Source organism: Brachypodium distachyon, chromosome 3 (assembly GCF_000005505.3).
Source record: "Brachypodium distachyon strain Bd21 chromosome 3, Brachypodium_distachyon_v3.0, whole genome shotgun sequence".
NCBI classification, from domain to species: Eukaryota; Viridiplantae; Streptophyta; class Magnoliopsida; order Poales; family Poaceae; genus Brachypodium; species Brachypodium distachyon.
In genome coordinates this window covers 149087-165291 of record NC_016133.3, presented here as the reverse complement: position 1 = coordinate 165291, position 16205 = coordinate 149087, and the positions used below count along the sequence as shown (strand labels likewise).

Here is a 16205-nt window from a genome sequence, read left to right as displayed (position 1 = left end):
CTGAAACAAAGAAGCGCATACTGCTGTCTCTCCGGAGACAACTTTACATTCTTTCATAAGAAGGGCATACTGCTCAGTAATGTGTTTGTTCAAGGCCCTTCCGACATACTCCCTCCGTCCCATAAAAATTGACACGAATTTGAACTAGAGCTAATTCAAATTCGTGACAATCTTTATGGAACGGAGGGAGTACTCTGGTAATCCCATTGTATTCTACTGCTGGCTGTCTTTATCCCAAGTTTCAGGAACATTGAATTCGGCTGCCCGGCACGATTCTCTGCTTTCTACAGCAGTTGTGCCGAAGCCTTTGGACATTCTTAAAATTATTGGATGAGCAAAGAATAGATGCCTCAAGGAAGAGCATACTTCTCAGTGATAGCTTTCACTTAAAATTTCCCAGACGCTTCCAACATACAAACCACTTCAGAACAAAAAACAAAATGGCTTTCAAAGAAAGCATACAACAATACTTGTCCATCACAAAAGAAGGTTCAGCACCTTCTGATTTATTAGTACAATCTTTTCAAGTATGATCAAACATATATTCTTAAATGTGCCCTTAAGCATGGTATCAATGTACCAAGCAAACTACAGAGCATGACTCCAGGACCTCACGACTCCAAAGCAAAATAACATTAGCTTGTGATACTTGTACATACAATACCCAGCAGTACCATGGAACTACTAGCTAGTTGTAGATACTTTCAGGTTCCATGCTTAAGGATTGAATGGAACCGCATTTCCAGGATTAAGAACTCTCTTAAGCCAGAGATTATTATTACAGACTATCAGGGTGATCCCTCTTAATTCTCCGAGCTGCAGGATGCTTCGCCACTTGAGTCGCTTTCATCTTGCATGCGCTTCATCTCGTACGCCCATTCTAGTCCAGAGCAGTAATGGAGGGGAGGGTTGAACCTGTGGTCATTCAGGTCAGGGGGCAAGAATGCACCGTTCTCAATCAGAAACCTGACCACCCTCTTGTTTCTTTCCTTGGCAGCAATATGGAGAGGCGTCCCTGAATTCAAGCAAAAAAGATATTTTAAGACTGGCAGGGTCAAGCAGGTTCTGTTGAGCACACAATAGTAAACATGTTTAAGTAACCTAGAGAAGCTGAACAACACATTTTAATACAGAGCAACATTACACTCTTGTCTGCTACGAGTAAGGCCTCACCTACATACCTAGTATATCCAACATGCAACTCTGGTAGAAAGGAAAAAAATATGATGGATGTACATGAAAATAAGCAGATGCATTGCTAGTAACAGTGGTAACCCAAAACAACACAGAAACTGAAATATGCAGTACAAGCTCCTTTAGCAAGGTAGAAACTGATGGAAGAATAAACAAGCAATAAAATGAAACAAAGTATACAATAGTGACGATACATGCATTGACTTCATAAAACAAGTGAACTTACAGCCGCAAGCTCCTTTGGTTCGAGCATCAATATTTGCACCACGCTCCAGTAGTTCATCCATGACTTTCACGTGTCCACCCTGAGCTGCCAGATGCAGTGGAGTAGCACCAGGTGACTTTGGTCCCCATGCAGGTGCGTTGACATCCATACCTTCAGTCAGGAGACGTCTCACCTAAGAATTGATGTGGGCTTGATCAGTCAGCATGCCAATGGGTTAAGACTAATAAAAAACTATATGTTTGCTTTATAACTGGCTTAACTATTCACTCATACAGATTTAGTTTATGGTGGCCCCAAGAATTGACAAGAATGATGGGTACATGATACTACAAATGAATAGACAAGAGCTGGGAAGACCTAGGAATGAGAACAACTAAATAGTCTCGGGTGTTTCAAACTCCATTTTGGATATTGTGGCAGAGCTGGATGGAAAATTTCAACATAGACAAGCCCTAAAGGACATCCAAAGGTTCTTGTTTTTTTGGATTAATGAACTAAAATAGGTGATCCACAAGGTCTAACAATCACATAATTTGGCCTTAATTTGTCCAAATGTGTTCTCTTTTAAGTGAGATACTCCCTCCTTTTCACAAAGAATGGTGCCCACGCTTTTCAAGGTCGAACTTTGACCAACGATTAGACCAATATATGTAGATTATATGTTACAAATTTAATATCATTGGAAACGTTTTTGAAATACGAATCCAATGATATAATTTTTGTAACACATAAATCTCAAATCATTAGTCTAATTGTTGGTCAAAGTAAAATCTTGAAGTGCGTGCGTGCCATTCTTTGTGAAATGGAGGGAGTATTTTTCAAAGGCTGCAATCCTCTTCTATCAAACCGGTAACTCACATCCATTTGGAAACATACAAGGTTCATCTCAACCGTGCTATTGGGTATACAAGTTTTGTAGACAGAAATTAAATTGTGCGACAAAAAAGGAAAAGGAGAGAGATGCGTACCTCCTTGAGGTCTCCCTTGCGGGAGGCGACGTGGAGCTGGTTCCAGCCGCGGTCGTCGGCGTCGGCGTGGGTCCGCACACGGGTCATGCTGAGCGAGCTGCGAAACTGCACCATGGTCTTCAGATCCAGAGCAAGCAAACCAAGCAACCAACGAACCTATAAGGCAGCACGCGTAGTCGGAGAGACGAGAGCAGGCAATCGATCCGAGTCCGATCAAAACAAGGAGGGGCAAAGGGAGATGAAATCGGATTGGGGGCAGAAGCTAATCAGAACCCGACGAGAGGGGATCGGGAGAAGGGGGGAGGGGGATTAGCGGGAGTAGTTGCCCATGCCGGCGGGGGCAAACGGATTCAAGCCTGGGCCGAGCGCGCGGAGGTTCTTGTGGAGCATCGGCGAGCTAGACGACGACGACGGCGAGGGGCGGCGCACCATAGTATGGCGAATCTGGAGATGGTGTTTTCGGGGGCTGGATCCGGCGAAACCGAGCTCAAATTAAAGGAAGGTGAAGGAGTTGGGGATCATATCCAAATCGGAATCCAACAATCTAGCAGCACGATTTGGGGAAGGAGACGAGAGGAGCAAGCAAACCCTAGAAATCCGGTTCCAAATCGAATCCAATCTCTTTCTCTCTCTCTCTCTCTGTTGTCCGCAAACCTCTTCTGTTTTATATGCCGCAAAATGATTAAAAAATTAAAACGGAATATCTCCGGCCTGTTAAAGGCCCAACAAATGAGGTCCATTGAACGCCCAGTAGCTCCGGCCCAGTACCTCTATTTGCAAAACCCTTTCTTCTTCGTTCTTGTCCCCCGCAGCACAAGGGAACAACCATCGCCAGAGCACCCATGGCCGCCGCCGCCGCCGCCGCACGGTCACGGGCCGCCGCCGCCTCGTGGGCACGACTGCTGTCGCACCACGTCGCCGCATCCAGCTCGCTGGTACACAGCCACCTAGGCACGCGGATCGCTCCCCAGCGCCGCCACCTGGCCTTCTCCTCTGCCGGGACTCCCGGCGGCGGCGGCGGCGGGGCTAGGTCCCAGAAGATTCCGATCCAGAACGAGCGGGTGGTCCACGATCTTCTGCTGGAGGTGGAGCGCGAGCGCCAGAGGGAGCGCGAGGAGCGGCGCAAGGAAGGGGAGGAAGTGGGCGAGGAGGACGAGGAGGCCGAGGAGGACTACTTGGGCGTGAAGCCGCTGATCGAGAAGCTGGAGCGCCGGAAAGCCAAGGAGGACAGCCTGCCCGACGACACCTTCTGGGAGCCCACCGACTCCGACAGCGACGAGGACGACGAGCGCTTCTCCCCGGACTCCATCAAGCGCCGCGTCGACGAGTTCGACCGCAAGTGCAAGCGCCACTCGGAACTCCTGCGCTCCTTCGCCCAGGCAGGTAAAGACTCCACTCCATCTTCTCTCCATTTCGACCCACATTATGCTCTCATGTGTATCTGCAACTGTTCTGCTCAGCCTAGCTAACGGCCAGTGCAAGGTTACATTTTTACGATGATAGCCATCACAGATACTAGTTCTACTGTATTGTCATTTATGGGGTCCTGCCAAGCTCCTAAGACTCATTTTGTTTTAATTTTGCCGAACAGAAACCCTTGATGATGCTCATAAGCTGATGATCAAAATCGACAAATTCGAGCAGCGCCATTTGAAATTGCCGTTGGAGTACAGAGTTATCGGGGACATGATGAATCGCCTTAAGGATGCCACGGGGAAGGAGCGCTTCATTCTCCTCCAGAAGCTGAACCGTGCTGTTAGGCTGATGGAGTGCAAGGAGGCATACGACCCCAGTAACCCTGCCAATTTCGGGGTTATTCAGCACCAGCAGGTTGGTTCTCCAGATGATGTAATTGACAATGCTGGATTTGACAAGGAGAAGCAAATGATCCAAGGAGCAAACGAGGAGGAAGATAACGAGGAATTTAATGAAGTTAAGGAGAAGGATGACCTCCTCATCGAGAAGTTGAATTCTATTGAAAAGACGATTGAGGGGAAGTTGGCAGACCTGGACCATACGTTTGGTAAAAAGGGCAGAGTTTTAGAAGAGGAAATAAAGGATTTGGTGGAGGAGAGGAACTCCCTCACGGACAAAAAGAGGAGACCTATGTACAGAAAAGTAAGTCATGTTATCACTGAGTTTACTGAAATTGCCATTGCAGCCATCTTATGACCGGCATGACCTATATCAATGTTCATAACTTCACATCTGTAACTCTGTTCTGCCTGCAACATTGCTCTCCCTTTTTATCGTATTGTGTATACTAATACATTTGACCGGTATAAACTTCACAGGGTTTTGATGTCAAGGTCATTGACGTTAATCGGACATGTAAAGTTACAAAGGTGAATACTCTTCATTTGAATGTTCGTAGTTACTAGTTATAGACACTCCCTGAGATTTAACTCTGCTTTTCTCTTTGCAGGGAGGCCAAATCGCAAAATACACGGCATTGCTGGCAACTGGAAACTACCACGGTGTTGTGGGGTTTGCAAAAGCTAAAGGTCCAACAGCCAAGATTGCAATACAGCGGGTATGGATCTTCCCCATTCTGAACAATAGTGAACTTATGTAGTTATGTTTCAGCGATTTCAACATTAACTCCATCTCCTTCAATGGTTGCTTGTCCTTGATTAGCACAAGTAATCTCTGATGCAGAATCCATTTGACTGTTTGCTTGTGTGTGTTTTCCTTTTGAGGTTTTTTTTTTACTTTTTTCTGCATGCCCATGTTGGCATCATGATGCCAGTGTCTGTAGGCTGTGTGAGCATGTGAACGTGTGCGTATTGAGGGGTAGCACACAAATTGGTGATATTGATGGTCAAGCATTTGTGTGTACCTTCTTCGTTTCAGAACTTGTCATGCTCCCTGTGAACTCAAATTTCTGAATATTTCCATCTTTATATTACTGTTGTTGCATAATGATGTGTTAAATCTGGTGATATGATTGTATGACATTTAGTTCCTCTTGAAACAAATTTACATGGCCCACTATGGCCTATAGGTTAGCAATTTTAGTGAAAATTTCTCCAAAATACAGTCATACAGGATCCTCAATTTCGGGTCTGTCCATCTGACTAATCTTGGTGATTTCTCTTGTGTGCAGATATTTTAAAATAGTGGTCTGCTACTTTTATGCTTCATCTAGAATTCAACACCTCAACTGAATTTTTTAGCTCTGAGTCTCTGACATGAAATGTGTTATTTTCTAATCAGGCTTATGAGAAATGCTTCCAGAACCTACACTATATGGAGCGTTATGAAGAACACACAATTGCTCACGCGATTCAGGCCAAATATGAGAAAACAAAGGTATGCAAATCTGGCTATCATCTTCTTATTTATCAGCTCTTTTCTGATAACTTTTTGTGGACATGATATCTTCCTGTGTGCATCTTAAGATTTACCTCTGGCCTGGACCAATGAGAAGCGGAATGTGTGCCGCCGGCAGAACTGTCGAAACTGTGATGTATTTAGCTGGTTTTAGCAATGTCAAGTCAAAGGTGTGCTTCTGCTGTAGTAGACGCTACCACTTATCACTCCATTTGCATTTGCAAAGTGGTAACATTATGTTCTTACCTTGCAGATTATTGGATCAAGGAGCCCACTTAATGTCATCAAAGCTCTCTTCATAGCATTAAACGCGGTGCGTGCCTATTATTTGAAATGTTTAGGATGCTTCGGCAACGTTTCTTCTCCCATTTGCAAAGTCGTAACCTTATGTTTATTATTTTGCAGATTGAAACGCCAAAGGACGTTGAGCAGAAGTTTGGACGAACTGTTGTCGAGTCGTATTTATTGTAGTCTGTCTGTTTGATGAGATGAGGTCGGCTCTGCTTGCTGTGGCGAGGGAAGACCGAAAGGTAGAAAGTAACCATTTGAGCTCTGTTTGTATTGCTGACTCCAGCGATTTGCCCTGTGACCGGTCCCTTGTGATCAGGTACTGTAATCTCGTAACCTGTCTGTTTGGCGACAGAATTGAGGGCACGTTTGGCTGGCGACTGTTTTTTGGGTTCTACTAGCAGAGATTCTCCTTTATGCAAATGCTGTCGTGGCGAGTGACAGATTACTTGTTAAAAGATTAAATTATTCCAAAACTTGGTAGAGAGAATAAAAACTGATCTTTTATGCTGTTTTGATTATTCCAAAACCAAGCAGGAAGTAGCAGTAAACAGCAGATTGTTCCTGCTTGCACTATAAGTAGTTCTATATATATGGATAGAAGTAATCTGCTGGAATTGACGATGTATAACACTTGTCCTGATCGTAAGGTAAAAGAAAATACGATTGGCATTGGAGGCGTGAAGATGCTTCGTGTAAGCATCGCTGCCGGTCTTAAATTATCCACTCATTCAATTGAATTTGCATAGTAAAAAGGATCCATGAGCACCACAATATGCATATGTATATGGATTCAGTAGCACCACAATATGTATATGGATTCATTAGCACCACAGATACAACATGCACTTAATTGGGTTCCAAAGCAGTAGTAAGGTGGGCAGACATTGTAATTCCCCCCATTTTATTTAGCTGATCAGGGCCAGAGTTATGCAAGTTCTCAATCATCTGGCTAGCTTTGCTCAGTATGTTGAGCACTGGTTGTTATATACCAGCTGCAGAGGAGCCAGCCTGATTAATTTGGTGGTGGTGTAATTGGTGTGTGCACTGGGAATCCGTTGTCCACCCAAGCAAGGTAGCCTCCTCCCACGTTCTTGACATTCCTGAACCCCTGTCCATTTCATCCAATTGGTAAGTTATAATTCCTCGATTGATATCAGAAGTTATGAACTATACGTACAGATGAACAGCTCTAGTACTCTGATTGAATGAATTTGAGATCCATGGATGGATTTGTAGCTAGAGATGAGTGAGTTGCGTACCGCTGCTAGTAGGTCGATGCATGCTAGCTCGGACCTCTTGCCGCTCTGACAACCCTGCATACATATGATGGGAAATGCATGCAAATTCAGAGGAGTAATTAACTGCTGCTGGCCTGGCTAACTAACCCGAGGAGCCAAAGAATGCAAATTCAGTAGTAGAGTGTATAAACTTACGACAAGTATGTGCTGGTCTTTGGTGAAGAGCGAGGCGACCTGCTCCACGAACTCAGGATTCTTCTCCCGGCTCCCTGCATGCCCACAAATTCATTTCATTTCACCCAAGTAGGAGTACTCGTATGTGTTAGCTAAGTGCACATGGATGGCTCCGCGTCCAGGTACATGAACGCATACAGACAGATCCATGGAGATGTCAGCTTGTGCTGTTAATTGATTGGATGCCTTGCCTTGTGGTGTGAGGAACATGTAGGGGACATTGAGCGAGCCGTGCAGATGCCCCTTGGACATCTCCTCCTCCGTCCTCACGTCCAGGTACTTGACCTGCTTCTCCTGCTGCAGCTCGCTCGCCGCCGTCACCACGTCCACCGTCGTCACCACGACCGGCGCCGCCAACGCCGACTCCGATGACCTGCAAATCAATCGACCCCAAAGGAAAGGAAATCATGTAGAGAAACTCATGTTAATGAAGTTTACCATCAACGGATGGATGGATGATCTGAAGAAGGTCGGACCTGCTGTTCTCATGGGAAGGAGGCGCCATGACTCTGGTAGGAGACTAGGAAATTAGGATAGTGCACTGAACTAGCAGCAGCTGATTATTAAGCTGGAGCTGCAAGTGCTGGATGATTCGATCGGTACGTGTCTGTCAATCAATCTGCTGCCCTCAGGTCAGGTGTTGGGAGGAGCGCCTGCTTTTATCTGCTTCTGGCCACCTTTTGTATGCTATCTCCACGTACTACTCCACTTGATTGTGAGTTGTGACCTGACAGCACCAAAACGGCATGTAATAGCGGCCTTTAATCCTTTTCTTGTTTATTTAAGTATTAGTATATCAAATTAATTATCGCAGCTGTGTATAGATAAGCATGTATATAGACGCGTTTAGATACATTTTGTCTAGACAATTGTATCTAGATTCCTTCGTCGTCCGCCGTGCATCAATTTTCGTGTTTGTCCTGATTTTCTGTGTCTCCTTACACTCCATCGAATTTTTCTTTTCCTATTCCTACAGCGCCGCCTTCTCGGGCCGCCACCGCCGCCTCCCCTGCTCGTACAGCACCTCCCTGCGGTGATACGCGTCGACGCCGGATTAGATTACCGTGGAAGAGACGAGCAAAGAGATCCAGGACTGACCAGCACTATCCACCGCCGTGCAGTTCCTCGTGCACCGCGCCACCGCGTGCTCCGTGACCTTCTTCTGACGCGGCGTGGACTAGGTGCCATGTCTGTGGCCGCGGCTGCTAGCATTCATCCTGAGATCATTTTGATTGAATGTCCAATTATATTGTTATGTTTTATATAAACATGAATTTTTACGTGCAAATGTTTAAGAGGCCGTAGCTACGCACACCGCACTTAACTAGTTTTTTAAACAGGAGGAAGTAGTACCGCTAAACCGAGCATCAGTGGATTTCCACTAATCGTCTATGCATCGCACCTGGACATACAAGAATCAAATATCAGATCACTGCTACGTGCTGCTAGCTGATATCATCGATCCATTGCATCATCCTGCCCCAGTGCTCGCATATATAATTCATCGATATCCATATAAAGTACATGGCATGGCCCCGGATACCAACCACAATCTATCCTGGAAATGTTGGTTGGCTTCAGGTTCAAGAACGCGTCCCAACGGCTTATGTGCTGGACAAGGAAGGGATCGACAATTAATGACAAGTGGTGTGCTCAAGTGGCAGATTGGATTGATGTTGCATGCGGCTTCAATTGAGACCGTCAGAATGGTCGCCTGCACGTGGCGGTCTGTCAAGTCATGGCAAGAAAATCTCAAAGGGAACCGTGACTCTGTTCCTCCTCAAAGAGAGAAATCACAGCATCTTCCAAAGCAGTTCGGGGCGTGGCGTTATAAATTCTGAAGCGCTGCACGGCACTGTTTTGCCGTCGTTGGGAGTTTGGTTAGTTGGTAGCCTGATGATCTTCAGGTATTTTCCTCTGTTTCTTCTCAGGCCTTTACCTGCTTGCTGTATCTCCTTCCCTTCGACGTTTGTAAATTATGAAGCAACTGTTTGGAGAAAGGCTTAGTGTCAGGTTCGGATGATTGTACCTTAATTTGTGTGTTTTTAACACCTTTCATATCTTTCCTTTTCCCCCTCCTATTTCTAGTTACCTTGTAACTCTTCCGGATTGAACCCGTTCTGACTCTCTTTGGCAATAATTAACACGTCCGTTAAAAAAAAGTACGTAGATCCCTACTATACATAGGCACACTTCATAATTTCTTAGTTGGTGGTGACGTCTGGCACTAATAGCATACGCTGGAACCTCACTTCCAATGGCATCTATTCAGCGGAGAGCGCCTACCTTGTCCAATTCCATGGCCTGACTCGTGTCCCCTTTGATCGATTTTTCTGACGCGTTTGGGCATCTGAGAAATGCCGCTTCTTTGCATGGCTGCTGGCTCTTCAAAGAGTGCCCAATGCTGATTTTTTGGAGCGTCGTGGTATCCTGAATGATAAATGGTGTCCCTTCTATCACATTGTTGAAGAATGATGAATGGTATCCTGAATGATAAATGGTATCCTGAATGATGAATCAGCTGCACACATCCTCCTTGATTGCTCTTTTGTTAGGGACATATGGACATTGATTGCCTCTCGTTACGACTGTCCCTTGCTCAGCCCCCTTAGTTGGGTAGACACCTCCTCGGTCAGATCATGGTGGACTGATCGCTCCGACGCTTCTCAGGCGCTGGGAAAGATTCGGGCTAAGGCCATGGCTTCTATCATCATTCTCACCTTCTGGGAGACATGGAAGGAGCGAAACCGGCGCCTCTTTCAACACAAGCATCTTCGGCCGTCCGCGGTTTTTGTCCTCATCAAGGAGGAAGGGGCTCTTTGGATCAAGGCGGGTGCCGGTATGGAAGAGTTGATCTCTGGACCTAATGATGTTCCTTGAGCTCTTGTTGTTTCTCGTTTACCTTGTACCTCCCTCCTTCTAGTTCCTCTTTTCTGTATTTAACTGTGTATTTATCTCCGCGGTTTGATTCTCTCAACCCTTCTATTGGCAATAAATAGCTCGCTGCGGCTCTTTCGGAAAAAAAGATGTTGTAAGTACTGCGGGAATCGATAAACGAGTGATTGCATGATAACAAAGTCGTAATATTAAAGTAGCGTGCAGAGGCCGGGGGCAAATTAAGTAGAATTAATGTACGTAACGGCAGATTAACACCCACGTAAAATCTAGTAAGTTGCAAACTGTGCACATCTTACAGTATCGATCGCTAGCATAAGTAGAAATAAATGGATGACATCCTCCTATATATGCACGGCGTACTATAGCAGCTAGCTAGCTAGAGATGTGCATGCATGGTTGGATTTCAAGAGCCCGGCCATCGGCGTCCTCCTCATCGTCATCGCCAGAGGAGCTAGAGTCATCTTGATGGTCGTCGTCCTCGTCCTCGAAACCGACTTGTTGCTGTCGCTGATTATGAGGCGGTGGGCAGTACTCAAAGGTATGAAGCTGCTGCAACAACTGCATCCAAACACACGTGCATATGCATATATGTCAAGAAACAATTAATCATCGATGGATCAAGAGACACAAGCTAGAAATTGGGCCTCTCGATGGATCAATTAATGAATCAGTGTGAGTTCATTAGCGCTATAGCTAGTAGGTATAGAGGGAAAGCTTATATACCAGCGCCGGCGGGTCCATGCGGCTGCACCTCCTGAGGAAAGCGACGATCTCCCGGTCAACCTCCTCCTCCGTCTTCTGGACCAACTTTACGACGTCACTTGTGGAATCATCATGGTGTTGTTGCTGCCTGAGCCTGAGGAAGGGTTCCCGGATGCGTGGGTGGAGAGCGCCGTATTGGACGGTGTAGATGCCAGAGTCAGCAGCAGGGGTGATCTCGCTCCACCCCAGCTTTGCCATCTCTTCACTCATCTCCCCCCTCCCTTCGTAGTAGTCCTCCACCTCCACGTACCCCTTCCTCCGGTACTCCACCCTCCAATCTTCTTCTTCTTCTTCTTCTTCTTCTTCTTCTTCTTCTTCTTCTTCTTCTTCTTCTTCTGGTTCTTCTTCTTCTTCCTCGGCGCCGGCGGCATGGATGGTATAGCCGTCTTCGTCTTGGTCGTCGTCGACATCATCGCAGTCGCAGCAGTCCAAGACGAGGCTGGTCATGATGTCGTCGTAGTGGAGCCGGATCTTGCGGCGGAGGCGGAGGTGGTGGTCGATGGCGTCGGAGGAGGAGAGCGTGGCGGCCCAGAAGCGTGAGAGGCAGCGGCAACGGTGGAAGTCCTCGGGCGGCAGCTGGACCAACACCTCCTTCAGCATGAGGTCCGGGAGCTCCTGCTGCCGCCATGGTCGACCGGTCAACAATTAAGCTAACGCGCTAGATAGATCGACGAAGCAAGAAAACTTCCGGGCCGGACTACTAGCATGCATGGATTCTTGCCTAATCGTTTTTCTTGAGTCGTACGTGCACCGGAACAAGAGTTTGTGTTAGGCAAATAGTACTAGCTAGGTCTCGGTTCCGTATCAAGTACGTTGACCTTGTTGTTACCGATATAAATACTCGAACAGATAGTCGCTAGGATCGATCTCGATCATCTGCACGTATATACGATCGAGAGATCGAAACTAGCTAGCTACTTCTTTACTTGTTGATCAAATCGAAGAATCATGGCGGCAGAGGAGGTTGTACAACAGGTTATTTATCTCCCGGAGCATCTCTTGGAGGAGATCTTTGTGCGGCTGCCGCCCGAGGACTTCTACCGCTGCCGCTGCCTCTCCCGCTTCTGGGCCGCCACGCTCTCCTCCCCCGACGTCATGGACCGCCGTCTAAGCCTCATGATCAGTAATTTGCCACCACACCAATATATACCCTGATGATCAGTGGCATGGCCGTTTTTGTCGGTTCACTTTCGAAAGTTGTACGACACTTATTATTATTATGGATTGTACTAAATTAGCGACACTTATTATGGATCGGAGGGGGTACGTTTTGTCAATTCACTTCAGAAAGTTGTAGACACCTATTATGAATTGTACCAAATCAGCGACACTTGTTATGTATCGGATGGAGTACTCAGAAACTCCATTTGTTTTAGGAGCCTGGTACTGCTTTGACTCCAAGAGTAATAGCCCGACGCCATAGATGTCGTCGCCTGGCTCGAGAAAGAGGCCGAACCAGCCTTTTTCGCCCATGCATGCTCTCCCTCCCTTTACCCAGCTGCGTGCCGCCTAGGAGAGCTCAATCCCAAAAGGAAGCCCCTATCCATATGCACATGTCCTAAATTCAATGCCTCCAATGTAGGATCCGGTGGTCAAGTCTCATGGACTCGGCTAGAGAAAACATCTCACTCTGACACCCCCACACATGATGTGGTGGTGCGGTCTGGTGAGGATGGAGACGGGCAAAGGGAGTGAGAGCGGATGCCCATATATATGGTGTTTTGAACGGTGGGTCTGGCCGCCTCTGCCTACTACTACTACGTACAACCAATAAACAGCCTCGCCGTGGCCAAGCTCCCGGGCGAGTGTGGAGATCTGTGCGGCACAGACCGTCATATGGATCTGCTCTGCCCTATGTTTTTCCCTAGGTTTGTCGGTCCCCTTGCCCCATGACCACATGCGACTCCTGAGACGATATGAACTTTTCTGCAAAATTACAGAACACCTAACTCTAGAAACTCCTCTTTGAAGTATCCTAGTTGGCAAATGAGACGCCGTGTGGCCGTTTATCGGCCTAACCCGTGATTTGAATTGAAAAGGTGAAAACGCTTGCCAAGTAATGATTTGGAGTTGGACGACTAAGGCGTTGCCAGCTGTCCAATTTATCGATCATTGGCAATGCAATTTCCTATTACATTTGAGTTTTCATGCTTTTGGACAGGTTAAAATCAGTAGCAATGTAGAAACGAGAGAGCCCGGATGTATTCTTTTAGCATATGTACATAAGTCTGTAACACATTTGAGTAGAGCTTTTCTTTATCTGTCTATGCAAGTAGTGTGCATAACAAGGCCAAACAATTGCTACGAATTAGCGGTACTAATAGCGAAGAGATTGCTGCGGTATCACGAGCTTTGGCTGTGATGTATGCGAAGAGTACGTACGTATAGTGCACCGGGGCCAAGTGTTGATGGAGAGGTCAATTATGTAGTTGACCAAACAAAGTTTAAGTAGCTAGGCAATAAGGTTGTTTGTTAGCGAGCACGCAAAGCCCATTTGGCCATATTTTACAAGTCCAATCTGCATCCTCCTCACACAAAGCTGCACTGCATGCCGACGGGGAGCAGAGGAGCAGGCGCCGGACCGGCCGGAGCTGCTGCACCCATATAAACCCCATCGCCGGCAGCGCAGCGCATCGATCCATCGACCGGGGTCCGGCCGGTAAGCAGAGATCGAGGCCTGCCATGGCTTCTCCGAGCTCCATGGCCGCGCTGCTGCTTCTGCTGCTGGTGGTGGCTGCGTCAGCGGCGGAGGCGGCGGCTGGCAGCACGGTGGTTGCCGGCATGGTGTTCTGCGACCAGTGCAAGGACGGCGCCCGCGGCCTCTTCGACTACCCGCTCTACGGTACTATCTCGACTCCTCCTCCTACCTCTCTTCTACCTTGGAAACTCTGAGCACGCACGCATCCATGGCTGCCCACCTAACCCGAATTAATCCAACGCAATGCGCGTGCAGGCGCCCGGGTGGCGATCCAGTGCGGCGGCGGCGAGACCCCGCTGACGGTGCGGGAGTGCAACACCAACTGGTTCGGCGGCTTCTCCGTGCGCATGGAAGGTTCGCCGGACATGAACCGCTGCACGGCGCGCCTCATCCAGGGCACGCCCCACTGCCCCGGCGGCGGCTCGACAGCGGCGCCCCAGCAGCGGGACCTCACGCTCGCCTTCCGCATGCTGGGCCTCGCCCTCTACACCGTCCAGCCGCTGCTCTCCCACCCCGACCACCCCATGGACTTCTGCCCCGCCGCCGCTCCTCCTGTTCCCGATCCCACCGCCGCCGCTGCCGCACCGTCCTCGTATGCCCCGGTTGCTCCAGTGTCGTCGCCGCCGCTTCCCTTCTGGCGCCGTCCTCGTCCTCGTCGCCTTCCCCCCATCTGGCGCCGGCCTCCCACGATCCCGCAGGACCGGCCTGGCCTGCCGGAGCCGGAGACGAAGCCCAAGCCGGCGGACGCGCAGATCCCCACTCCGCCGCCAACGACCCCCGTCGGCTCCGCCTGCACCTACGAGTACCTCTTTCTTACCTCATTCTTCTTCTGCAGAGGAATCAACATAGCTAACATCATTGTTTCCATGGACGACGATGGAATTTGCGAGCAGCAAGTGGGCCGAGGCGGAGCAGCGGTGCCACTGGAAGGTGGTGACGCCCAACACGACGGTGGCCATGGCGTTCGGGCCCCTCGCCGCGCAGAGGTACGGCGCCGACCTCACGCTGCGGGACGCGCTCGACGGCCGCGGCGACATGTACCGCACCCTGCTCCGGGAGGCCACGGCGGCGCTGCTCAACGCGTACTACAACCCGCCCGTTTCCTCGTCGTCGTCGTCGTCGTTCCTGTACCCGACCACGGCCAGCGTCATCGACCACCTCAACGGCGCACTCCTCAGCGCCTCCACGCAGCGGGTGCTCATCGAGGGCGCGCGCTTCCGCCGCGCCAATGCCGGTGGTGGCGGGCCGGCCGGGCGGACCAAGCTGCCCTGCGACTTGACGCCCTGCAATACCACCACCACGAGCTAGCTGCCAGCCCGGTTCTTAGATGAGACCCATCATCATTAGCAACTGAGAACTACACTAATTAATTAACTAGCTAGGATCGATCAAATTAGCCCTGCATTATCCATTCATCAGTCTATTCAAATGTACGTCCATCGGGCTTAGTAGCTATATTAATTCGTGATTGAATTGCATTGCATCCAACAGAGCAGAGTATTCAAATGTTCCTTCCTTGTTCGACTCGGAAATGGATTCCATCCAAGGCTATACATATATACATATGTGATCAGAGCCATCAATCGATAACACGAAACGGTACAATGGAATTTGTGCCCGAGGCTATCTTGCGTGACATCCTGCTCCGGCTGCCGACGAGGGACGTGGCCAGCTGCTGCTGCGTCTGCAAGCCATGGCGCGCCGTCGTCGCGGACCCCTCCTTCCGCACGCTCCACGGCAAGGCCACCCACGTCGTCTCCGGCGGATGCGAGACCTTGCTGGTGACGGAGATCCGCGCGCCGGGGCAGAGCCTTGAGGCGATCGTCCTCAACCGTCGTCGTCGTCAAAGGCCATGCCCATGCCCCGAATCACCGACCTCGCCGCCGCATACAGCCCGACCAACGCCTGCAACGGCTTCCTCTGCCTGGCGTCCGGCGTCAAGAACTGGCCCGTCTTCATCTGCAACCCGGCCATCCCCGGCGACAGGATTCGGGTCCCTCCGCCGCCCAAGATCAAGTCCGCCTCCAAGATCAGCCGCCGCGTCTTCGCCATGGGGCACGCCCCGCGGACCGGCCAGTACAAGCTCTTCCACCTCTCCTTCCCCTTCTTCCCCGACGACTACGAAAGCCCCGACCTCAACTACCTCGACGTCTACACGCTCGGCCCCGGCGGCTCCGGCGGGTGGCGGCGGCACCCGCGCAAGTTCCCGTACCACGCGGGGTTCGGCCCGCGCACGCCGCCGCCGCCGGCGCTGGTGGGCGGCGAGCTGTACGTGGTGCTGACGCGGCCCGAGTACGAGGCGCGCGGCCGCCACGCGCCCGACAGGCTGCTGGCCATCGACGTGGCCACCGAGGAGCACCGCA

At 49.4% G+C, this 16205-nt stretch overlaps 4 protein-coding genes across 6 annotated transcripts; 2 read left to right on the top strand and 2 right to left on the bottom strand.

Annotated features, from left to right (window-relative positions):
* Nucleotides 1-431: 431 nt before the first annotated feature.
* Nucleotides 432-3034, bottom strand: LOC100840336 (phytochrome-interacting ankyrin-repeat protein 2). The gene is made up of 3 exons (XM_003573766.4): nucleotides 2389-3034; nucleotides 1421-1592; nucleotides 432-1015 (listed from the first exon to the last, which is right to left on the bottom strand). Exons 1-3 carry the CDS (start codon nucleotides 2500-2502, stop codon nucleotides 804-806), a joined length of 498 nt encoding a protein of 165 aa, XP_003573814.1. The 5' UTR covers nucleotides 2503-3034; the 3' UTR covers nucleotides 432-803.
* A 151-nt stretch (nucleotides 3035-3185) lies between these two features.
* LOC100830533 (zinc finger CCCH domain-containing protein 13) lies at nucleotides 3186-6530 on the top strand. 2 transcript variants are annotated; one of them, XR_731110.3, is made up of 9 exons: nucleotides 3186-3771; nucleotides 3980-4506; nucleotides 4683-4733; nucleotides 4814-4921; nucleotides 5605-5700; nucleotides 5790-5891; nucleotides 5975-6034; nucleotides 6127-6251; nucleotides 6329-6530. XR_731110.3 is itself a non-coding variant. In XM_003573649.4 (8 exons), the coding sequence occupies exons 1-8, from the start codon at nucleotides 3231-3233 to the stop codon at nucleotides 6190-6192; spliced, it is 1551 nt and encodes a 516-aa protein (XP_003573697.1). In that variant the 5' UTR covers nucleotides 3187-3230; the 3' UTR covers nucleotides 6193-6524. The 2 variants fall into 2 exon arrangements, 1 of the variants encoding a protein (XP_003573697.1); XM_003573649.4 differs by having other exon boundaries at nucleotides 3187-3771; nucleotides 6127-6524.
* A 219-nt stretch (nucleotides 6531-6749) lies between these two features.
* Nucleotides 6750-8129, bottom strand: LOC100838498 (thiosulfate sulfurtransferase 18). Its single transcript, XM_003573593.4, has 5 exons — nucleotides 7961-8129; nucleotides 7676-7857; nucleotides 7446-7519; nucleotides 7272-7325; nucleotides 6750-7120 (listed from the first exon to the last, which is right to left on the bottom strand). The coding sequence occupies exons 1-5, from the start codon at nucleotides 7987-7989 to the stop codon at nucleotides 7025-7027; spliced, it is 435 nt and encodes a 144-aa protein (XP_003573641.1). The 5' UTR covers nucleotides 7990-8129; the 3' UTR covers nucleotides 6750-7024.
* Nucleotides 8130-13632: 5503 nt separating this feature from the next.
* Nucleotides 13633-15421, top strand: LOC100844990. 2 transcript variants are annotated; one of them, XM_003570713.4, is made up of 3 exons: nucleotides 13633-13986; nucleotides 14098-14644; nucleotides 14736-15421. In XM_003570713.4, the coding sequence occupies exons 1-3, from the start codon at nucleotides 13827-13829 to the stop codon at nucleotides 15148-15150; spliced, it is 1122 nt and encodes a 373-aa protein (XP_003570761.1). In that variant the 5' UTR covers nucleotides 13633-13826; the 3' UTR covers nucleotides 15151-15421. The 2 variants fall into 2 exon arrangements, with proteins under 2 accessions (XP_003570761.1, XP_014756149.1); XM_014900663.2 differs by having other exon boundaries at nucleotides 14098-15421.
* Nucleotides 15422-16205: the final 784 nt, after the last annotated feature.

What these genes read in the sequence shown, in the direction of transcription:
- LOC100838498 (XM_003573593.4), bottom strand. Translation starts at nt 7,989, where the DNA reads ATGGCGCCTCCTTCCCATGAGAACAGCAG. An exon ending in CATGTTCCTCACACCACAAG is followed by an intron (nt 7,520 to 7,675) that starts GCAAGGCATCCA and finishes GTGGGCATGCAG; the next exon opens with GGAGCCGGGAGAAGAATCCT. An exon ending in GCATCGACCTACTAGCAGCG is followed by an intron (nt 7,121 to 7,271) that starts GTACGCAACTCA and finishes TGAAATGGACAG; the next exon opens with GGGTTCAGGAATGTCAAGAA.
- LOC100830533 (XM_003573649.4), top strand. Translation starts at nt 3,231, where the DNA reads ATGGCCGCCGCCGCCGCCGCCGCACGGTCACGGGCCGCCGCCGCCTCG. An exon ending in GCGCTCCTTCGCCCAGGCAG is followed by an intron (nt 3,772 to 3,979) that starts GTAAAGACTCCA and finishes TTTGCCGAACAG; the next exon opens with AAACCCTTGATGATGCTCAT. An exon ending in GGAGACCTATGTACAGAAAA is followed by an intron (nt 4,507 to 4,682) that starts GTAAGTCATGTT and finishes TAAACTTCACAG; the next exon opens with GGTTTTGATGTCAAGGTCAT.
- LOC100844990 (XM_014900663.2), top strand. Translation starts at nt 13,827, where the DNA reads ATGGCTTCTCCGAGCTCCATGGCCGCGCTGCTGCTTCTGCTGCTGGTG. An exon ending in CTTCGACTACCCGCTCTACG is followed by an intron (nt 13,987 to 14,097) that starts GTACTATCTCGA and finishes ATGCGCGTGCAG; the next exon opens with GCGCCCGGGTGGCGATCCAG.
- LOC100840336 (XM_003573766.4), bottom strand. Translation starts at nt 2,502, where the DNA reads ATGGTGCAGTTTCGCAGCTCGCTCAGCATGACCCGTGTGCGGACCCAC. An exon ending in GCAAGGGAGACCTCAAGGAG is followed by an intron (nt 1,593 to 2,388) that starts GTACGCATCTCT and finishes ATCAATTCTTAG; the next exon opens with GTGAGACGTCTCCTGACTGA. An exon ending in AACCAAAGGAGCTTGCGGCT is followed by an intron (nt 1,016 to 1,420) that starts GTAAGTTCACTT and finishes GCTTGAATTCAG; the next exon opens with GGACGCCTCTCCATATTGCT.